The sequence below is a fragment of the Hibiscus syriacus genome, unplaced genomic scaffold, assembly GCF_006381635.1.
Source record: "Hibiscus syriacus cultivar Baekdansim isolate YM2019G1 unplaced genomic scaffold, ASM638163v2 tig00109949_pilon, whole genome shotgun sequence".
NCBI lineage: Eukaryota > Viridiplantae > Streptophyta > Magnoliopsida > Malvales > Malvaceae > Hibiscus > Hibiscus syriacus.
This window is the reverse complement of record NW_024062537.1, coordinates 817,951-838,008: the sequence shown is the minus strand read 5'-3', so window position 1 is coordinate 838,008 and position 20,058 is coordinate 817,951. Positions and strand designations below refer to the sequence as shown.

Genomic DNA, 20,058 nt, shown 5'->3' with positions numbered 1-20,058 from the left:
ACACTCTGACGAATGTGATGCTCCAATATCAGCGACGAACTTGATGGGGTCACCCACATGCAAGGTGATGAAACAAACTCTTCTCTATTTCTATTTCATTTCGAATCCCTTTGATGCTCTGAAAATTTCTTTGGCTCTGATAAAGCACAAACAATCGAACGCGAAAGGTAATTTCTTGTCTTTTCTTCTTTTTTTTACTCCCTGTTCGAATCATTCTCCCTTTTTTTCGTCTTGATTTTCTTTTAAATATCCCCGAAAAGATCTCCCCTCTATTTTTTTTATCCCTTCTATTGTTGCATCTTAGTTTTTATGGCCTCCCTCTGCTTTTGATGATGACAAATGGTAGGGGAATGATTTCCCCTATAACTGATCATTTCATTCCTGATTTTTCAGGATTTTGATTAGTTTTTTAATGGATTATTATATTTGGATTGGATATCTGACTGTCAGGGTTATTTTCTGTCATTGTTCGGTCTATTGCTAACGATGACGGTATGGGGAGTGATTGGTGGCAGCTTGCGTGGCTTCGACTGATGGTGGCGGCGCATCCTTCCTTTCCCTTGGTAGTGGAGGTGGCGGCAGAAGACTAGGGTTAGAAACCTTAACTGGTTAGGGTTTTGAAATGGGCTCGGGTTTGAATCAATTTGGACCCAAGTCTGGGTTTCTGTTTGGGCCTGGGAGTTGGTCTTCGATTTGGGCCCGCTTGGTCACTTGGGGCAGGGTTTGGGTATGATGACCCTTTATAATTGGGGCCCAACTTAAGCTTGTAATTTGTAATCTGAATATAAAAATAATATTAATAAATAATAATAATAATAATAATAATAGTAATATTAAATATTGATAATAACCCGGACAAAAACGGGTATCTACAGCTACCCCTCTTTGCCCATTCTTGTGTTAACAAGAATAGGGCAAAGATAAAAAGACTACACGTTTTTGTCCAGTTTCGTCCCAATGTTGTCTCAAGTGAGACCGATAGATAACCCGAAGATTTAATCATCATGCTCGAAAGACTTACTGATGGCCCGAATGACTTACTAATTTTGGAAATAATTTACTGGGTAGGAAACTTTGGAAATCACTTTCTTACTTTTCAAAAATTTCATTTTCTAAAATCATTAAATGAGAAACTTTGGAAATCGCTTTCTCATTTTTCAAAAATCATGTGAAAACATCCTACCCGAAGGTCTTACGGATGGCCTGAAGGACTTATCATCTCACTTGAAAGACTTACAAATGACCCAAAGGATTTAATCATCATGCTCGAAAGACTTACTGATGGCTCGAAGGACTTACTAATTTTGGAAATAATTTACTAGATAAGAAACTTTGGAAATCGCTTTTACTTTTCAAAAATTTCATTTTCTAAAAAGATTTAAATGAGAAATTTTGGAAATCGCTTTCTCATTTTTCGAAAATCATGGGAAAACATCCTGCCCGAAGGACTTATCATCTTGCTCGAAAGACTTACACATGACTCGAAGGATTTAATCATCATGCTCGAAAGACTTACTGATGGCCCGAAAGACTTACCAATTTGGAAAATAGTTTACTAGGTAAGAAACTGATGTGATCCCAATCAGCCCTAACTTTTGTCTTGATCTAATTAAAAAATTGAAGTTCACCAAGGATGATTCAAAGGGAGTTCTACCTTACTCCATCATATACCTGCTCATTTAAGCACTATATTTTATCATATGTTTGTATTTACGTCTTAGGATATGCTTATCATATGATATCATTCATTGCATGAGTTTTATTAGTTGCATGACATTCATTGTATTTAATAAGTATGTTGTGCATTAAAGAATGCATTGCATTTAAGCATGTATTTCATTTAGGGAAGTAGTTCATTTATGCATCTAGTTATTTAATAAACTAATTCATTCATGCATTTAGTTCATTGAATAAAGTGAGTTCATTGAATAATGTTATTCCATTAATCAAACTAACTCTTAATTATCCCATGCATATTTACATGTTATGATTGAATAAAGTTTATTTTTATGTTTAGGTGCAATAGGGAAGCTGAACAGTCTCAACAGATGCAAGATTATCAGTCAGAATATCTTCCAATTCTGTATTCGATACAGACGTGTTTGGGTCCAACAATCAATTTGTTACGAGAATTTTATGCATGGATGATTTGGATGAGTTTGAGCCAAGGGAGAGTCTTTTCAACTTCAGCCAAGTGACAAGCCATTGAAGGACTCTTAATTCACCCATTAAAGGCATTCAAAGCTGATTGTTATCTTCTAAGTTCAAGGGTTGTTCATATTCTTCAAGGGAGCATGCAATGAAGGGTGATTTAATTCACTTATCAAGACAATTTTCAGCATGGAATAGCAATAGTCTTCCTCCCCTTGGACGAAATTAAGGCCAAATTCAGCTTCAATTGTCTAGATTCATCCCCAAAATGATCTAGAATATTCATCCAACTTTGAAGATAAGAAGACAAAACATTCAAGTGCATTTTATTGCTAAATTGATGAGAATGTTTTCATCTTTTGAGTCTTTTCATATGCTTCTTAGAAATACTATAAATAGGCACCTTTGGGATCATTTGTAGACACACACTTGAATATATAAAACATCTTTGAGAGGTTGCTTTCATTCTTGTTCTCTTGTAGAACTTTTTCGGCTTCAAGATAGTCTTGTTGCCTTCATCCATTTCCTTTTATTATAGTGTTGGTTTCTAGCTCATATATAGCTAGTGGGTCACGTTCCATACGCTGCCATTTCGATTCTATTTTTTTATATTGTAGGTTCTTAGCTCCAAATAACTAACGGGTCACAATCTGCTTTATCCTTACAACACTTACCACGACAACACCATTTGCCACGACAACGCAATTCATACTTCACCATCTATTTTCATTATCATTAAACCACAACAACCATCACTCTTCCATCACCTTCAAACAACTTCCTCATTCTTTTCATTCCATCATTTCAATTATTATTTCATATAATTTCCTTCTTATGTTTATATTTATGCAATTTCAAAGTTCAAGCTATCATTACGGGGTTTCTTACTAGAATCACGATCGGGCATTCACATATATGATTCGAAACACATAATCGGGATCGTATCATTTGGTATCAGAGCTAGCTGATTCAGTAAGCGTATCGTTTCATTGTCTTTCTCTCGGGTTAGTAAAAAATAAGAAAAAATTGAAAAAAAGAAGAAATGAGAGTTGAAAAAGACATTGAGAGCATTGAAAAGAGAATTGAGAGTGAAAATGAGCACATTGAAAAACAAGAGTGTGGTATTGAAAAGATATTTCAAAAGAAGCATGAAAGTCAGTGAAAATAAAGTGAATAGTTGGAAAATTTGTTTTCTACTAACCAATCTTTTCTTCCCACTCATCTTCTTGATTTACATGATATTCCAAGTGTCATACCTTTACAAAATGATGATTTAATAAATATGTCCATTGAAGTTCCAAAAGGAGTGACACTTGAAGTTTCAAAGGTTGAATGGCTTGAAATTCCAAGGGGCGTGTTCATTGACATTCCAAGTTTACTCCATCCATTCAAAGAAGCTCATAAAAGGAAAGTTTCAATGAATCTGATTCTTGAGAATGTCAAGGGCGAAATTCCATTCATGAACTTTCATGAATTTTCTATGTTCATTCATTTTATTAACGGTCCATGTTCTAAATTAGATTTATTTTGTAGAACATTGATTCATGGAATTTCTCTTTCTTGTGATGATAGATTCAAGGAGATGAAATGGGCATTATAAATCTATTCAAGGTTCAAAATGTGGAAGGGCACAAAGATTAAAGGAGATGGTGTAACCTACCTACTTAAAGGAGTTCAAAGGTCAAAACTTTCCACCCACCCACATGATGATGAAAAGGAACATAAAAAGGAGTGCAAAGAACATACACCTATTCAGATGAACAACATGGAAATGAAGTGCACAAGAAAGAAAAACTTAATTCCAAAGAATGGTGTTTGTGCAAAACAAGAATGAAGAAGTTCCCATCTAAAAGGAAGTCGAGCTTGTTTTTTTTTTTTTTGTAGCAAGTGTCGATTTGGGGACAAATTGATTTAAAGAGGGAGGGAATGACGTGATCCCAATCAACCCAACTTTTGTCTTGATCTGATTAAACCATTAAAGTTCACCAGGGATGATTCAAGGGGAGTTCTACCTTACTTCATCATATACCTGCTCATTTATGCACTATATTTTATCATATGTTTGTATTTACATCTTAGGATATGCTTATCATATGATATCATTCATTGCATGAATTTGCATGAGTTTTATTAGTTGCATGACATTCATTTCATTTAATAAGTATGTTGTGCATTAAAGCATGCATTGCATTTAAGCATGTATTTCATTTAGGGAAGTAGTTCATTTATGTATCTAGTTATTTAATAAACTAATTCATTCATGCATTTAGTTCATTGAATAATGTTATTTCATTAATCAAAATAACTCTTAATTATCCCATACATATTTACATGTTATGATTGAATAAAGTTATCTTTATGTTTAGGTGCAATAGGGAAGCTGAACAGTCTCAACATATGCAAGATTATCAGTCAGAATGTCTTCCAATTCTGGATTTGATACAGACGTGTTTGGGTCCAACAATCAATTGGAAAGTATTCCTATATCTCTTAGCTTTCCATTTCCTTTTGAATCACCTCAATCTGAAATCGGGAGCTTGAGATATGATCGATTTATTGAAGGCAGTGCAGGCTGGAATTTTGTTACGGGAATTTTATGCATGGATGATTTGGATGAGTTTGAGCCAAGTGAGAGTCTTTTCAACTTCAGCCAAGTGACAAGCCATTGAAGGACTCTTAATTCACTCATTAAAGGCATTCAAAGATGATTGTTATCTTCTAAGTTCAAGGGTTGTTCATATTCTTCAAGGGAGAATGCAATGAAAGGTGATTTAATTCACTTATCAAGACAATTTTCAGCATGGAATAGCAAGAGTCTTCCTCCCCTTGGACGAAATTAAGACCAAATTCAGCTTCAATTGTCTAGATTCATCCCCAAAATGATCTAGAATATCCATCCAACTTTGAAGATAAGAAGACAAAGCATTCAAGTGCATTTTATTGCTAAATTGATGAGAATGTTTTCATCTTTTGAGTCTTTTCATATGCTTCTTAGAAATACTATAAATAGGAACCTTTAGGATCATTTGTAGTCACACACTTGAATATATAAAACATCTTTGAGAGGTTGCTTTCATTCTTGTTCTCTTGTAGAACTTTTTCGGCTTCAAGATAGTCTTGTAGTCTTCATCTATTTCCTTTTGTTATAGCGTTGGTTCCTAGCTCATATATAGCTAGTGGGTCACGTTCCATATGCTACCATTTCGATTCCATTTTTTTATATTGTTGGTTCTTAGCGCCAAATAGCTAACGGGTCACAATCCGCTTTATCCTTACAACACTTACCACGACAACATCATTTGCCACGACAACTCCATTCATACTTCACCATCTATTTTCATTATCATTAAACCACAACAACCATCACTCTTCCATCACCTTCAAACAACTTCCTCATTCTTTTCATTCCATCATTTCAATTATTATTTCATATCATTTCCTTCTTATGTTTATATTTATGCAATTTTAGATTTCAAGCTATCATTACGAGGTTTCTTACTAGAATCACGATCGGTATTCACATATATGATTCGAAACACATAATCGGGATCATATCAGAAACTTTGGAAATCACTTTTTTACTTTTCAAAAATTTCATTTCCAGAAAAGATTTAAATGAGAAACTTTGGAAATCGCTTTCTATTTTTCAAAATAACTTAATGGTTGTGTATCATGCCCCACTTTAAAGTAATTATTCATCTGTTGATTAGCCCCCTGTTATTCAGGTTATACCTCTATAAACATGATTCCTTGTATTTGAGGTTTGAATTCTACCTTCCACTTGTTAGGATTTTAACATCAAGATTCTTCCCTTTTCACATGAAGATCTGTAAAAACCATGTGTTTATGTGTGAAATACGAATGCCATTAAATGAATCAATGTAATACATTTTCTTTTATGTAAATGATGTTCTCATGAATGCATAAATATTGATTCAATCTTCATTTGACTTCAAAGTGGAGAACTCAGTCTTCTTCCACTTGATCACTTCTCTACATAATTTACTCAGATATCAATGTAGCAACTCATCATTTCAAGCTTGCAACTTTTGAATATCTGCCTAATCATCTTATGGTCTTTGTTTTCTGTTTTCATTTTGGAGGAAGTGTTTTCTCTCTTAAATTCTTGCTATGGTCGAAAATATGACCCTGATGCCCCTTTCTGTCCTTCGCTCAAATACGCTATCAGAGTTGTTTTTCTGGGACTCTGTCATTAATTGATGCTTGACTAACTTGATTTACAAGGTAAGCTATGCTCAAATTCATGTTCTGCCTAGGACACTCCAAGTTGTGAGACTCATTCTCAATATCTTCTTGGTTTGAATCATGTCATCTCAACATGATCTTGGTTTCTGGTCATGCCCCAAAGTGGGTATTTTCATGACCCATCCCTAATTGAGTGCCAAAATTTCATCCTTGATTGGTCTCACTCTTGCATTCTGCCATGAGTTGGGATATGTGCCCCTTTCAAATAAGGTAATCATCTACTTCTCGATGGGTTACCGACAATGTTACGAGGAAGTGTTACAAGTTATATTCTCCATTCCTTCTCATCTCTCGGACCACTTACTTTCAAGAAGGTGGAGTTCTTCATGTTCTGGCATCGCTTATTCTCTCTCTCCAATAGAGGCTTAAAGGGCCTCACATGCTCCAAGGACTTTTCACATTTGAGACTATCATGTTTGAAAATGTTTTTCTCCTTTCTTTTATTTTAGAAATCAAAGAATATAATAATTTTGTAAAGTATTGCCCCTTCATTCATTCTCATAATCGAATCAAATCATAAACATGAGTTCACAAAATATCAAAAGAATCAACAGCTCTTTAATGTTTTCAGAGTTATAGCTCTTTGACAAGTATCAAAATTGATAGGTTGGATTCTTATTTTCTAAGGTTTCATCCATTGAAACATCCTCGTTTGTTTATATGCCAATGTGAACCTTATGACATGTCCTTCTTTCTCGGCTTGGCATATTAAGTGGATGCAAACAAAATGAACCAACTAGCATATTCAATTGCTAGACTTTTTGGAACACTTCCATTTCAGTTCTCTAAAATCTTTCATTTGTTCAAGCTTTGTAGACGCCTCTAACAAAGGCAATGCAGAAATATCAGACTAAAAATGAAATTCCTGAGTGCTTGTGTGAAATTGATTATAACAGGTGTTCCTTAACTCCCTTAGTCCATCTTTACCGAAACTCCTTATTTAGATAAATTTGATTTAATTTTTCATTGTTGGGATAGCTAAATTTAGCTTTATTGTGTGTGTGTGTGTGTGTGTGTATATTGCCTTTATCATGCTAGTTGAATCTTATCCATAAAGTCGGGAGTTTAATTAATTGCTCTAGAGGGATGGCTCAAGCTTTATTATATACATATATAATTACATTCTGGGTATACGGATTCAATTTCTTAAGCTTATCGAGAAGAACCTATTATAGTCTAGGTGTTGTTGAAAGTAAAAAAATCTCATCTTTAGAGTTCAATTTCCAAGCAACTAACCTAAAATAGATTCACCTACTTGACTATTTCATCTGTAAAGATCATGGTTATCATTGAACGTCATCAACAAAAGTATAAACCAATCAACTTTGTAATCTTATGTGGAAGATGCCCCATTTTGCCCACATCATTATATACCTTAATGCCAAGTCTTTAATTGTCTCTTCATGCAGATAGAAGGCTAGCTTGGTTCCTACAATAGAAGGGTATGGTGTTCTAGTGTATCTTCTGGGGTAAGGTTTAGGGTCATTGTTTTATCAGTTTTCAATCTTGTCAGTTTGTCAAAGATTTATAACTAATCATTTAAAGAGTTTTTAAATTAAGTTGATATTCATAGAATTTAAAGTTATAAATTTGATTTAATGCTCATCATCTTTAAAGTAACATAGATTCATTTAAAATATCCTTACAAAAAAAACTAAAAAATGACAAAAAAAACAAATTCAAACAAGATGCTGCAAATAGAATAAAGCTTAATGATAGATGAAATGATCTATTCCTAATTAGGATGCCTCATTACTCATATAATACAGTGGCACCTGACTCAATCGGATGTTACATGTCGTGCTTTGATGCCCCACTCGAGTTCGTCATCCACTATTCCACCAATTCTTGTGTCAACGTCCCATTTTTAACAAGTATCTCTATCTCCTTTAACAGAGGCCTACAATTCACCGTAGAATGCCCAGATGCCCCCAAGTAGAAATCACAGACACTATCTTCATCATAGCTGTGGGTCGAAGAGTTTGGTAGCACTTTCGTTGGCCTCAGTGGAATGTATTGACCTTTAATCAAATGAGGGTACATATCTGAAATAGAAGTTTAGAACACCTCCAAGGTATTTATTAATCGTGAGGCTTTCTTTGGTGGATCCGAACGACTAGCTGCTCCTTTTCTTTTTCAATTGTGGGGGCTCTGGACGCGACATTCATTTACATCACTAGCTTTCACTTTTTGATCTATTGAGCTTTTGGAAGTGACTTTTAAGTTTCCTTCATCGATTACATTTTCAATTAATTCCTCAGCTGTCACAAGATCCTTGAAGTCCCCTATTGAGTTTTCTATCATTAACTCAAAGAAATGATCTGGGAGAGAATTATGAAACATATATGATATCTCTTCTTCTAACATGGAATGTTGAACTTGTGACGACACCCCTCTTCATCTTAGGACATATTCTTTAAAGTTTTCAGTAGCTTTCATCCTTATTCCTTGAAGATCTTGACACTTTGGAGCTAAGTCTTTAACATATCGATATTTCCCTACAAAGGTGTTAGCTAGATCGACCCACGTCTTAATTTGCTCTTTACTTAAACGATTATACCAAATTATAGTTGGCCTGACAAGACTATCATGGAAGTAGTGAATCAGCAGATTATCATCGTTAAAGTACCATTCCATCTTTTTGCAAAACATTCTCAAGTAGATTAGGGGACAACTGGTGTCATCATATTTCTCAAAATTAGGAACCCTAAATTCTTATAGGATGACCAAATCATGGACCAATCTGAGTTTTCTCGCTTCTAGTTCTTTGTGGGAGGCATTAACATTTTTCATAGCTCCAATTGTTTCCTTCAACCGCTTGAATTTATCTTCAAATTGCTCATGAATAATGAGGCTCTTCTCTAGGTGTGAGTGAGAAATTTCAGGGTAAGCTATCCTTCTTGACACATTAGTCTGATAACACTGATGTTCTTTAGCAGTTATTTTCCCTTTATCAGCAGCCTTGGTTACCAGCACCTGGATCATTGGTTTGTTCAGAATCTCTTTTAGTCATTGACAAAGAACATACACACACTACAGACGCAGTTGCTCAAACTTGAGATCTCTAAAGAGAACAACACTCTATTTTACCACTAATACTACTAAGATCACTTGATGGGTTTGATATAATATATTTTTTTGTTAATCGATATAATTTTTAAATATAGATAACTTACCATTTTTAACATATGTATTATAGATTTACTTTTCTATAATATAAATCATGTAATGTTAAAAATACAATCTAGTATATAAATCATATATAAATTTGGGGTGTGTGGACACCATAACGAATATGAGAATGCAAGTATTTTACGAGTAATTACATGAGGTAATTATTAAAAACTCTAATTACTTATACATGTTTGAAACAAATATGGTATAATTACACCTTAATTCCTCATGTTATGCTTGATTATACAAATTATAATTACACAATTATATAATTTTAACTTCTAAATAATATTGATTCTTATAAAAGAATTATTCTTAAACGATAATTTTTAAAATATTTAAAAGGTATTTAAAAATAAAATTATTAAAATAGAAAAAGTGTTATAAATATTTAAAATATTATTTATATTATAAAACTTTAACAATAATAATAAATTCTTTTATAGACAATAATAATAAATTCTAACTTGCCGTTGTAGTGATAAAAAATAGATAATATGTTTTATATATTATATAAATAAGAAATATATATATATATATATTTCTTATTTATATAATATATAAATAGATAATATATAAACAAGATTATATATATAGAGAGAGAATATTGTTATTCAATATAGAACTCTTTTAGTTTTACATATATTTAGGACCGTTAGATAAGTGAAAATAGATAATTGAGATAACTTAATTATATTCAATTCAATAAATTAATTATAATAAATTTATTTATAAAAAATATAAAATTAATAACTAGATTCAATAACTTAATTATACTTTATTTTTAATATAATTGTAAAAAAAAAGATTTAAGGATTAGAAACAAAATTTAAAATTAACTAGATTCTATAACTTAATTATATTTTATTTTTAATGTAATTACAGATAAAAATGTTAATGCTTGAAAACTATTAGAAATAAATTTATAAAATCAAAATATTACCAACTGACACATGTCAATATGCAGAAACAAACTACAGATATTGAGCTAAAACTGAACATAAGCCCTAAAATTCTGGTATATGACCGGAACAGGGCAGACCACTGGTAGTGAAATAGAATTGACAAACTTGATCCAAACAAAATTCAAGTTAAATATATTATAGGAGTGTAAACCGAGCTTGAGCGAATAAAGTTGTATTCGTGTTAGTTTATGTATTTGTAAAGATATTCATGTTCGATTTGTGTTTGGTTAAATTTTTAATACCGTGTTAATTTTTGTTTATTTATTTTTGAAAGTGTTTATGTTCATTAAATATTTTAATATCGTGTTCATACTCGTTTATTTATTTTTGAAAGTTTTCTTTTGTTTGTTTATTATTCGTGAACGTGTTCGTTTAGCGTTAGTTTATATGTTCAATTTTTAGTTTTACTCTTTAAAGAAAATGGTAAAATTATTCTCCTAGTGCTTAGACTCCCTAAAATTCACAATTTAAATTTTAACTTTTAGCATGTGTTTAATTTAGTCCCTACCTTCTCTTTAAAATGTAAAAAAAATAAAAGGAAAAAGAGAATCGGTTAAACGGGCTTGTTCATCCCTACCTTCTCAATATTTAAAATGTAAAAAAATAAAAGGAAAAAGAGAATCGGTTAAACGGGCTTGTTCATGAACATAAATGAACGAGTCAATAAACGAGTTTGTTCGTGAACATAAACAAATCGAACACACATTTATTCGTGTTCGTTCGTTTATTAAATGAACATAATTGTTTTTGTTCATACTCGTTTATTTAACTGAGAAAACGAACATAAATGAACGCTATACTAACGGTTCACGAATAGTTCATTTTTACACCCGTAAATATATAATATAAATATAACAACAACAAAAAATAGTATAGCATGAAAATGATCATTTGATGATCAATATGTTCTAGGTAATGGTCCTGCCTCTGATATAATCATCAGATAAAGAAACTAATAGTATCTGTAAAAATACTAGGAGGCATTTATATATATATCAGATTGTGCTGGATCAATACTAAAATTTACCAACAACTGAGTTGTTTCTTGTGATTTTAGAATTATTAGAAGATTTACCTTACACCCTTTGTCTTTGTAGGAATTTCTAGAGGCAGTATTCTTGTGTCCTTTGCGTGCTGCTGCCATTGCACGTCTTCTCTGCTTGGCCAAGCTCTTCACGAGTTCGGTGTCATCTTCGTCACCCTTCTGCTCATCATCTTCCTCCTGGAAGAATCAAAACTAGCATTAGCAATCTCCTTAATATCAAAAGCACTACTTTGTTCATGCACTTACATCTTCAAGAAAAATATAGATGGAATAAAGAAGAAATATATACCTCATTGCTTGAGTTTTGACCTTCAGGGTCACCTCTTTGGCCTGCTTCGGTGCTTTGCAGATTTTCATCTACTTGATCTTCCTCGTTACAACTTGAATTTGTCTATTCCTGAATTGTTTTGCAGACAAGCACATAAAATGGTAATTACAGTAGAGTATGCTTCACCGTACTTTCTGAATTTCATCCTCATCTTTTCTAGTAAAGCCACTGGCAGCAAGCTCCTTGTCAAGATAACCAGCAGTTTTGGCTGTTGAAGAAAAGGAAGGTCTGCTACTTTCATCTGGGTCTACATCTGAGTTATGAATATCATCAGAACATTCTTCAAAGGACAAGTTGAACCTATAAAGACAGGGTTATGGTGTTCAAATACAAGACAAGGTTATTCACTAAGGCCAAAATAACTACCTCCATAGACATTTATCCATGGAGGAGAATCCAAGTAGATGAACTCAGTCTATGCCAACCATAGTCACATGAATCGCGGTACGCTCCGGTACGGGAACGTGGAACGGGATCGCAATTCGCTAGGTCTTTAAAATTCGGTACGAGGGGGATAGACTCATTTTGGATCGCTCCGATACGATGTACCATATAAATTGGTATGACAAGAAGATAAAATTAGAAGATAAAGAATCCATAATTTATGTTAAAGGGAAAAAAAAAACAAACCCAGTTGCCCAGCACCCAGACAAAAAACAAAGCGCCAACAAAAGTAAAGTACACATCAAACAAAGCAGGATGGACTGAAAAGTAGAATTAAAAAAACAGAAAAGACTAACTCAAGGTTTAAAATAAAATATGTTAAAAAGTATTGACCTCGCAACCAATTAACCCCATAATCACCTGAAATGCGGCTCATCCCCCCCCCCCCAAACTCAAAACGACGTTGCTTGGGCCCTATTCTAAACGACGCCATTCTACTAGGCAAATATATGGGATTTTTAGGGTAAAATTTTTACCCTAATTCATTATCTTCTTCAGCCTTAAACCGACCCCGTCGTTCTCCCATTTCCTCTCCCTCAAGCTCCTCTTTAACACTCAACGAAACCCAAAGCCTCCATGGCTTCCGCCGTCCTACGTTCCGACGAGGAGTTAGGACTCCATCTAAACCCAAAGCTCATACCGAATCGTGATTTTGAAACGACAAGAACACGTTCGTACCGCGTTTTGGATCGCATCGTACGGTACGTAGATCGTGGGACTGTTGAGCGATTTCTGTAACTATGATGCCAACACAAGTGTAGAGAATCAGTTTTAAATTCATCAACAAGCTTCTTACATACAAACATCAGAAAGTAACAATGATACTGGGAAAGCTATTAAAGGTTACATAAATAATCATACAGAATGTAATATTAAATTAGGAAAACAACAACTGACCTCTTGACAAAAAACTTGTAAATGCATTCTATATCTCGATCAAAGTACCTGAACAACATAACAGAAACTTTGAAATAAACAAGTATACAACAACTAATTCACAAGTAAAATGATCACAAGAACTAGGAATAGCATCAGATAGAAGATGGTGAAACATACATCTGTGCATTACGATGTGAAACAGATACCATTTGAGGAAAATCAATCATTGTCACCTTTTCATCATCATCAATCTACAGAGAAGAAATTTCAAATCCATATTATTAATTTAAAAGAAGCATTTTTTTCCTTTTTAATTGAAGGAAATTGACACCAAGTAATGACGTGATCTTACTAAAGTTGCAAGCCAACAAGAAATCGTCTAAAGACAGAAAAATGGTCGTTGTGATGAAATGAAGTGTCTCAAAGGAATACCATTATGTTAAACTCATTGAAGTCACAATGAATTAGACCATGTTCTGCCAGACGAACAACAAGGCCAATGATTGTTTCAAATACTGTCTCTGGATTTTGCAACTCTTTCACTTGAACACTGCATTACGTAAAAAAACTAAGAGATAACAAGCAAACTCCAACAGACGGTAAAAGTAACTGAAAGTCCAAAGAATGAAAGATAAGATGAAAAAAATGGGGAAAGAAGAGAATAGCTATCAACACATAGTGAAGATAAAACCTAAAGTTTAATGCAATTATGACAGCACATAGAAAACTTACTTAAAACTGCAACGCCAATTAACATTATCAGTAAAATTTATAGAAACAGCTCAAGAGAAATAGGGTGAAAAGATTTAGTGTTTAAGGGGCAACAGGTTATAATTCTGTATGCTTCTTTCCAACAACCAATTTTGTTCATTCACTTGCTAAGGATGGATGCTAAAGCCACTTGACATGCATACAACAGGATTATATGCAAACAAATCCAAAGGATTAAGGAGAAACCCTTACAGTGGGTAACCTTGGGTAAGTGACATAGCTACACAATGTCTATTACTGTCCACAGCATTTGGTACAGGAAAACCATGCTCTTCCAAAGCCTGCATAAGAGAAATACATGCATAAGTCCTACTTTGTTTACTACAAGAAAGAAACAAAGCCGGTAATGGGGGAAAACATTATAAAAAAGAAACATTCATAAATGCGAATTCCTTGAGTGCAGCTAACCGGGACAAATAGAGCCAATTATAACTACTACGATGTCTCAAATAATCACGCTTAGATTTGACTGCCCTAAAGGAAGTTCTACCAAGCCTATGCAACTTCATTGCCAACCATCTTCACTCACAACCTCAAAGATATCTACAAGAAGTGAAAAATAAGATAATTTTAACGTCTGTCATCAAACATTTTAAAAAACACAAGCTGGTAGATGTTGATAGAAAGAGTTACCAGACTCTTTGCCAACCCCAATTGACAACAACAGCAGTGAAGACTCCACGGTTGACCATGGTTTTAATGGCAAGGAAATCATAGCCAAGATACTTAAGACGAAACCCATCATCTAAATTTAAGAGGGAAAAGAAAGCTTTAATACCTTGTTCGGTTACATATGTATTGGCACAAGGAAAAGCTTAATTATATCATAAGTATTAAAATAGTTTTATATAACATAAAGAAGAACTAGTACAGATTTAAACTTGAAATAAAACCCTAGTAAAAGATAAGACCTCTTCAAAATAAGTAAAATATTTTACTTCCCTTTGTTCAAACCAAGTCATTTGAGTGGCTCAAATTTATCAAGGGAAACTAGTTGATTACTAACTATGTACCAAGACATGTTGAAAAAAAACTATATGCATAGAAGAATTAATGGTAAAACACATAATGGTCATTATTGATTATTGCCTTTTCTTCTTAATATTTTGCTTATTAAAAAGTCCAAGATAAAGCAAATGTAAACCAATGAAATTATGCAAATTACACTTGATTCTAAACGGAAAACATGTTCTTTTTATCATTAAACTTTAGGAAAGCAAAAAAGAAAAATATCATTCAAACGGAATCTATAAACAGAATTTAAAAATGAAAAGAAAAGATAAAGTATAAAACTAACATTTGGAAGAATCATGATGCACATGTTTATGCTTGAGTAAGTTCTTCAAGACCTTGTAAGTGCCTCCATGCCTACAATCAAAATTAATACATTTTATTACTCGCAAAAAATGGCATAATTATAATCATAAACCAAAATAATACTATAATTACGTGAGGGAAGCTATGCGACCGATGAGCTCTGAAGGCACAATTTCATGCTTAAAAAAAACAAATTAAAAAATAAGCAAAGATGAAAATTAAAAGAGAAACTAATGAAATAATTAAAAGTAATAAGAATCATGCATCAATACATTTCGCATGCCCATCTCGACGGCTAAAATCATCTTTGGAGAGATATCTTAAAACATCGACGTCCAGCTTCATCTTGTTCTCTTCTACTGATAATTTATTACAGTTCTTCAATACAAGAATTCAATTCTTTGAGCAAATGGTACCGTTGTTAAGAAGATCAAGCGGCGCGATACGTAAGGGAGATTGAAGGAAGCAAACTCGGGGTTTGGTTTTGGCTTAAATATAAAATAAGTGTCCAAACTATATCACTTTTCACGAATTGATTGCTACAATATTTTTTAAATTATTCAGGTGTCTAATATAACAAACGTTACTACTTTGAGTGCTCGGGTTGTAACTGACATTAGTTTTTTTCATTAAGTGACACATGTCATATTCTGATAATTTTGAATTTTTTAAAATTAAAAATATAATTATATTTATAAAAAAAACATAATTTCTCTTAAATTATATCAAAATGCATAAAAATCTTAAATCCTAATCCTAACCCGTCGCCGCTTCCCTTTTTGGCCATGGTCACCATCGCCGAGTTAGTCTCTGTCATCTTATAGTCATACGTCGTCGTAGTTTCTGTCAATTGATCGTCGAAATCACTTGGGATCGCGATTTTTATCTTAGGTTTCACGGGGTACAAAACATCGATTGACTGTCAATCAACCGTCGATCAATCGTGATTTCATAGGGGTATTGATTATCACGGGTAGGTGAGGTCGGGTGGAGCTTCGTCGACGGCAAAGAGCGGGTTGAAATAAATGTTTTCAAAGTTTTGTGGCTATTTTGAAATTATGTTTGTATTTTTAAATATATATATATATAATTTTTAAATAAAATTTTAAAATCACTCAACTGTGATACGTGTCACTTAATAGAGGAAATTAATAGCGTTTACGGCCCGAGCACCTAAAATGATAACGTTTGTAACGTTAGGCATCGACATCATTCAAAAAATACAATAGGCACCTTTTTGTAGAAAATGTATAATTTAGACACTTATTTTATATTTAATCCTTTTGTTTTTTTAAAGAGAGTTGGCTTGGGGCCTAAAAAAAATTCGGTTAATTTAGGGTTTGGATCTTTTCGGCCTAAACCACTAATTGGGTTTGGTAAATGTTTGCTCATGCATGTAATTTTTTATTTCACTGAACTTTACTTTTTAATAAAATAAAGGTAAGTTATAAATTTATACATTGGATTTTAATTTTTCTTTTATACATTAGAAAAGAAAAAGAAACTCATAGAGAAGCATTTTTGGAAGGATTTGGTTTTGAGTCCTCTGGTTCAGAGACGGTTCGATTTAGGGTTGTTTACTCACCATCACCGACGAAATACGGCAGCCGGAAGCCTTGGGTTCATCTTCTCTTCTAAGAAAAAGAAAGAAAATAAAGAGAGGGATACGAGACTAGGGGAAAATGGCTGTGGAAGGAAAATGTGAACATAACTTGGTTTTAGGGTTTCCTTAAGCCTCGTTTAGAGCTATTATGGGTTAAGAGCATCTTTTTTTTTTATCATTTGGGCTTATTGTGTAAGGGCTCAGCATATTTGAAGATTAAGTCCTCATTTTGAGGTTTTGTAAATTCCAGATTTAGTTCTTTCATTTTACGCATCTTATTTTCTAATCTCTGATGCTTATTTATTTTGATTTCATGCTTATCTTACATTTGGTGGCCATATTGTATGCTATTTACATTTTAATCCTCTTTCTTTTCCATATTTGGGGTTATGTCTACTTAGTTACTATAGCTTGCATTTACGCCATTTTAGTCGCTGTGTTTTTAGTTTCGAACCTGTTATGAATATATATATTTGCACTAATACCCTGGCCTTACATTTGTTTTATGCGTGTACATACGTGAGTATTATCGTGTATTATTACTTAAATATGCATTATATACGCTATTGCACAGTATATATATATATATATTCCTCCACGATATATATATATATATATATATATATATATATATATTAATGTACATATGCTATACGTGTTATACTACGCAGTGCATCACAACGCACATGTACATATATATATATATATATATATATATATATATATATATATATTATTAATTTCCATAACATATGTTTATTTATATTAAATATTAATTTTAAATATGCATACACTGTTTATGAAAAAAACATTATTTTGTGAGGGGAATCCAAATAAACACGTCTTAACGGACGATGAGTGTGCTCCCAAGAATTATTTGTACAAAATAGTATTTTTTATATTCAAATGAGTTTTTATTTTATTTTTATTTATTTATTTTTCCCAAATATATTAAATATATGTATTTTATCTAAAAAAATCAAGTCAATATTCTTGTGTGGGGGGAATTAAAAGAAACGTGCCTTGACTTACAAGGAATGTGTATTCGAGGATTGTTCGTACAAAATGATATTTTTTATATACTCGAATGATTTTTTTCGAACATATTGAATATGTATAAATTATTAAGAAAATCAAGGAATGATCTTTTGTATGAAGAATTCATGGAAACGTGCCTTGACTAACAGGGATTGTGTTTTCGAGAATTGTTCGTACAAAAGAAAACCCTTTTTAAATTTTTCTCAAAATGATCATAATTTAAATGCATATTTGAGTTTGCAAATTTCAATGTTTGGATGACATATAATCGTTTAGGTACCAACTTTGAATATTTAGAGCTTTCTAACTATGTTTTGTCTCGTTAGGTAGGGGTGAACGCTACGTTTACATGAGAAAAAGATTTTTCTCCGCATGGACTTTAGCAAGTAACCTCTAGGGTGCATATACCTTATGTTTTCGAGCGAAACATTGAGTTTTCTCGCATGGACATAGGAAAATACATCCTCTCACTACAGCAAAACAGAGTTTTAGCGGCCTTTTTTAGTCTTATAGCGGCGTTTTTAAGCGCCGCTAAAAGTATTTGCGGCGATAGGAAAAATGCCGCAAGAAGCGCCAGCAATATCAACGTCGCTAAAGTTAGCGGCGTTTGAGAACAAAAAACGCCGCAATAGGTCAATTTCTATTACGGCATTTTTTGAACAAATGCCGCAAAAGGTCGATATCTATAGCGGTTTTTTGGAACAAACGCCACAAAAAGTTATGATATATAGCGGCGTTTCTAGAAAAAACGCCGCAAAAGGTCAGATCTATAGCAGCGTTTTTTGATACAAACGCCGCAAAAGAGTAGACCTATACTGGCGTTTTTAGAACAAACGCCGCAAAAGGTCAGACCTATAGCGGCGTTTTTGGACACAAACGCTGCAAAAGGTCAGACCTATAACGGCATTTTTGAACACAAACGCCGTAAAAAGTCATACCTATAGCGGCGTTTTTGGATACAAACGCCGCTAATTACCTTTCTTTAGCTTTATCTAATTAACAACAACCATACATTTTAATTAAGACAAAAAACATAAAGAAAAATACTTAACAACAAAATAAATTAAAGTTTTTTTTATGGAGAGAGAACCTTAAAAGACATTAAAGTACAAATGAGTTACAATTGAACCTCAAAGTGTAGATATACATGGATTTATTGTTCGATACATCCTCAATTTCACTAGCGTCATCATCATAACCTCCAGATATGCCTTCTAAAGCTACTTTGTTTCCCACTTCATTGGAATTTGTCATATTCATCGTCTTGACATCTTATTTGAAAGTATCATTTGACAGTGAATGATCTCTCCTCAATAGATTAAAAACAAATGGGAAACGTTGTGCCAGTCTATTGAAGAAGCCGCTTTTTGTTGAAGTTTGTTCTTCAAGATTACTGCAATTACAATAATTTAGATGAGACTAAGAAGAAAATGAAACAACCAGCAGAACTTGCATTCATAACCTACATGTGAGTGATTGAGAACTGAAAAAAGATGTTGCAACAAACAACAAAAACAGGAAGTCAGGAACCATGAAAACTAAAATATATTCTACATAAGAATGTAAAAAATGTCATAATAAAGAAAAAATTTAATAATGTATTGGTTGCCATCTTACTTTTAGAAGTTAGAATTCTTACCCCAAGATAATAACTCTTGTGACTAGAAGGTTGGGCTCCAGCTTAGGATCATGAAATACATATATAATAATGTCCTTTGTGTACTCTGTAGTTTGACGAAATTTACGCAAAAAGGCTTGCAAATCGTCATCGCTGATAACATTAGAACTTGCATGCATAAGATTTTATTCTCTAGATTTAGTCTGACACATATATCTTCAAGTATTAATATTTTATCTTCTACTCATACCGCTTCTGGTGCTTCAAAACCCTTTCAGACTTCTTCAATGCCTTATTACACTGTGAGGTAACATGAGGCAGAAGATAGACCAGTTATCAAGAACCAACAACATGCAGTTAATATTAACACCATTGCCTAGAGGACAAGTTTCTATTTTACATAAACTGTTACATTATCAGTGCAGTAGCCTAGATTTAAATAATTCAGATACTTCTTTA

At 33.0% G+C, this 20,058-nt stretch overlaps 1 protein-coding gene across 1 annotated transcript; it reads right to left on the bottom strand.

Annotated features, from left to right (window-relative positions):
- Positions 1-9,132: 9,132 nt before the first annotated feature.
- LOC120211000 (serine/threonine-protein kinase rio2-like) lies at positions 9,133-14,532 on the bottom strand. The gene is made up of 9 exons (XM_039209632.1): positions 14,398-14,532; positions 14,216-14,304; positions 13,685-13,802; positions 13,430-13,503; positions 13,271-13,318; positions 12,061-12,229; positions 11,891-11,992; positions 11,632-11,778; positions 9,133-9,393 (listed from the first exon to the last, which is right to left on the bottom strand). The coding sequence occupies exons 1-9, from the start codon at positions 14,530-14,532 to the stop codon at positions 9,133-9,135; spliced, it is 1,143 nt and encodes a 380-aa protein (XP_039065563.1).
- Between the last annotated feature and the right edge of the window lie 5,526 nt (positions 14,533-20,058).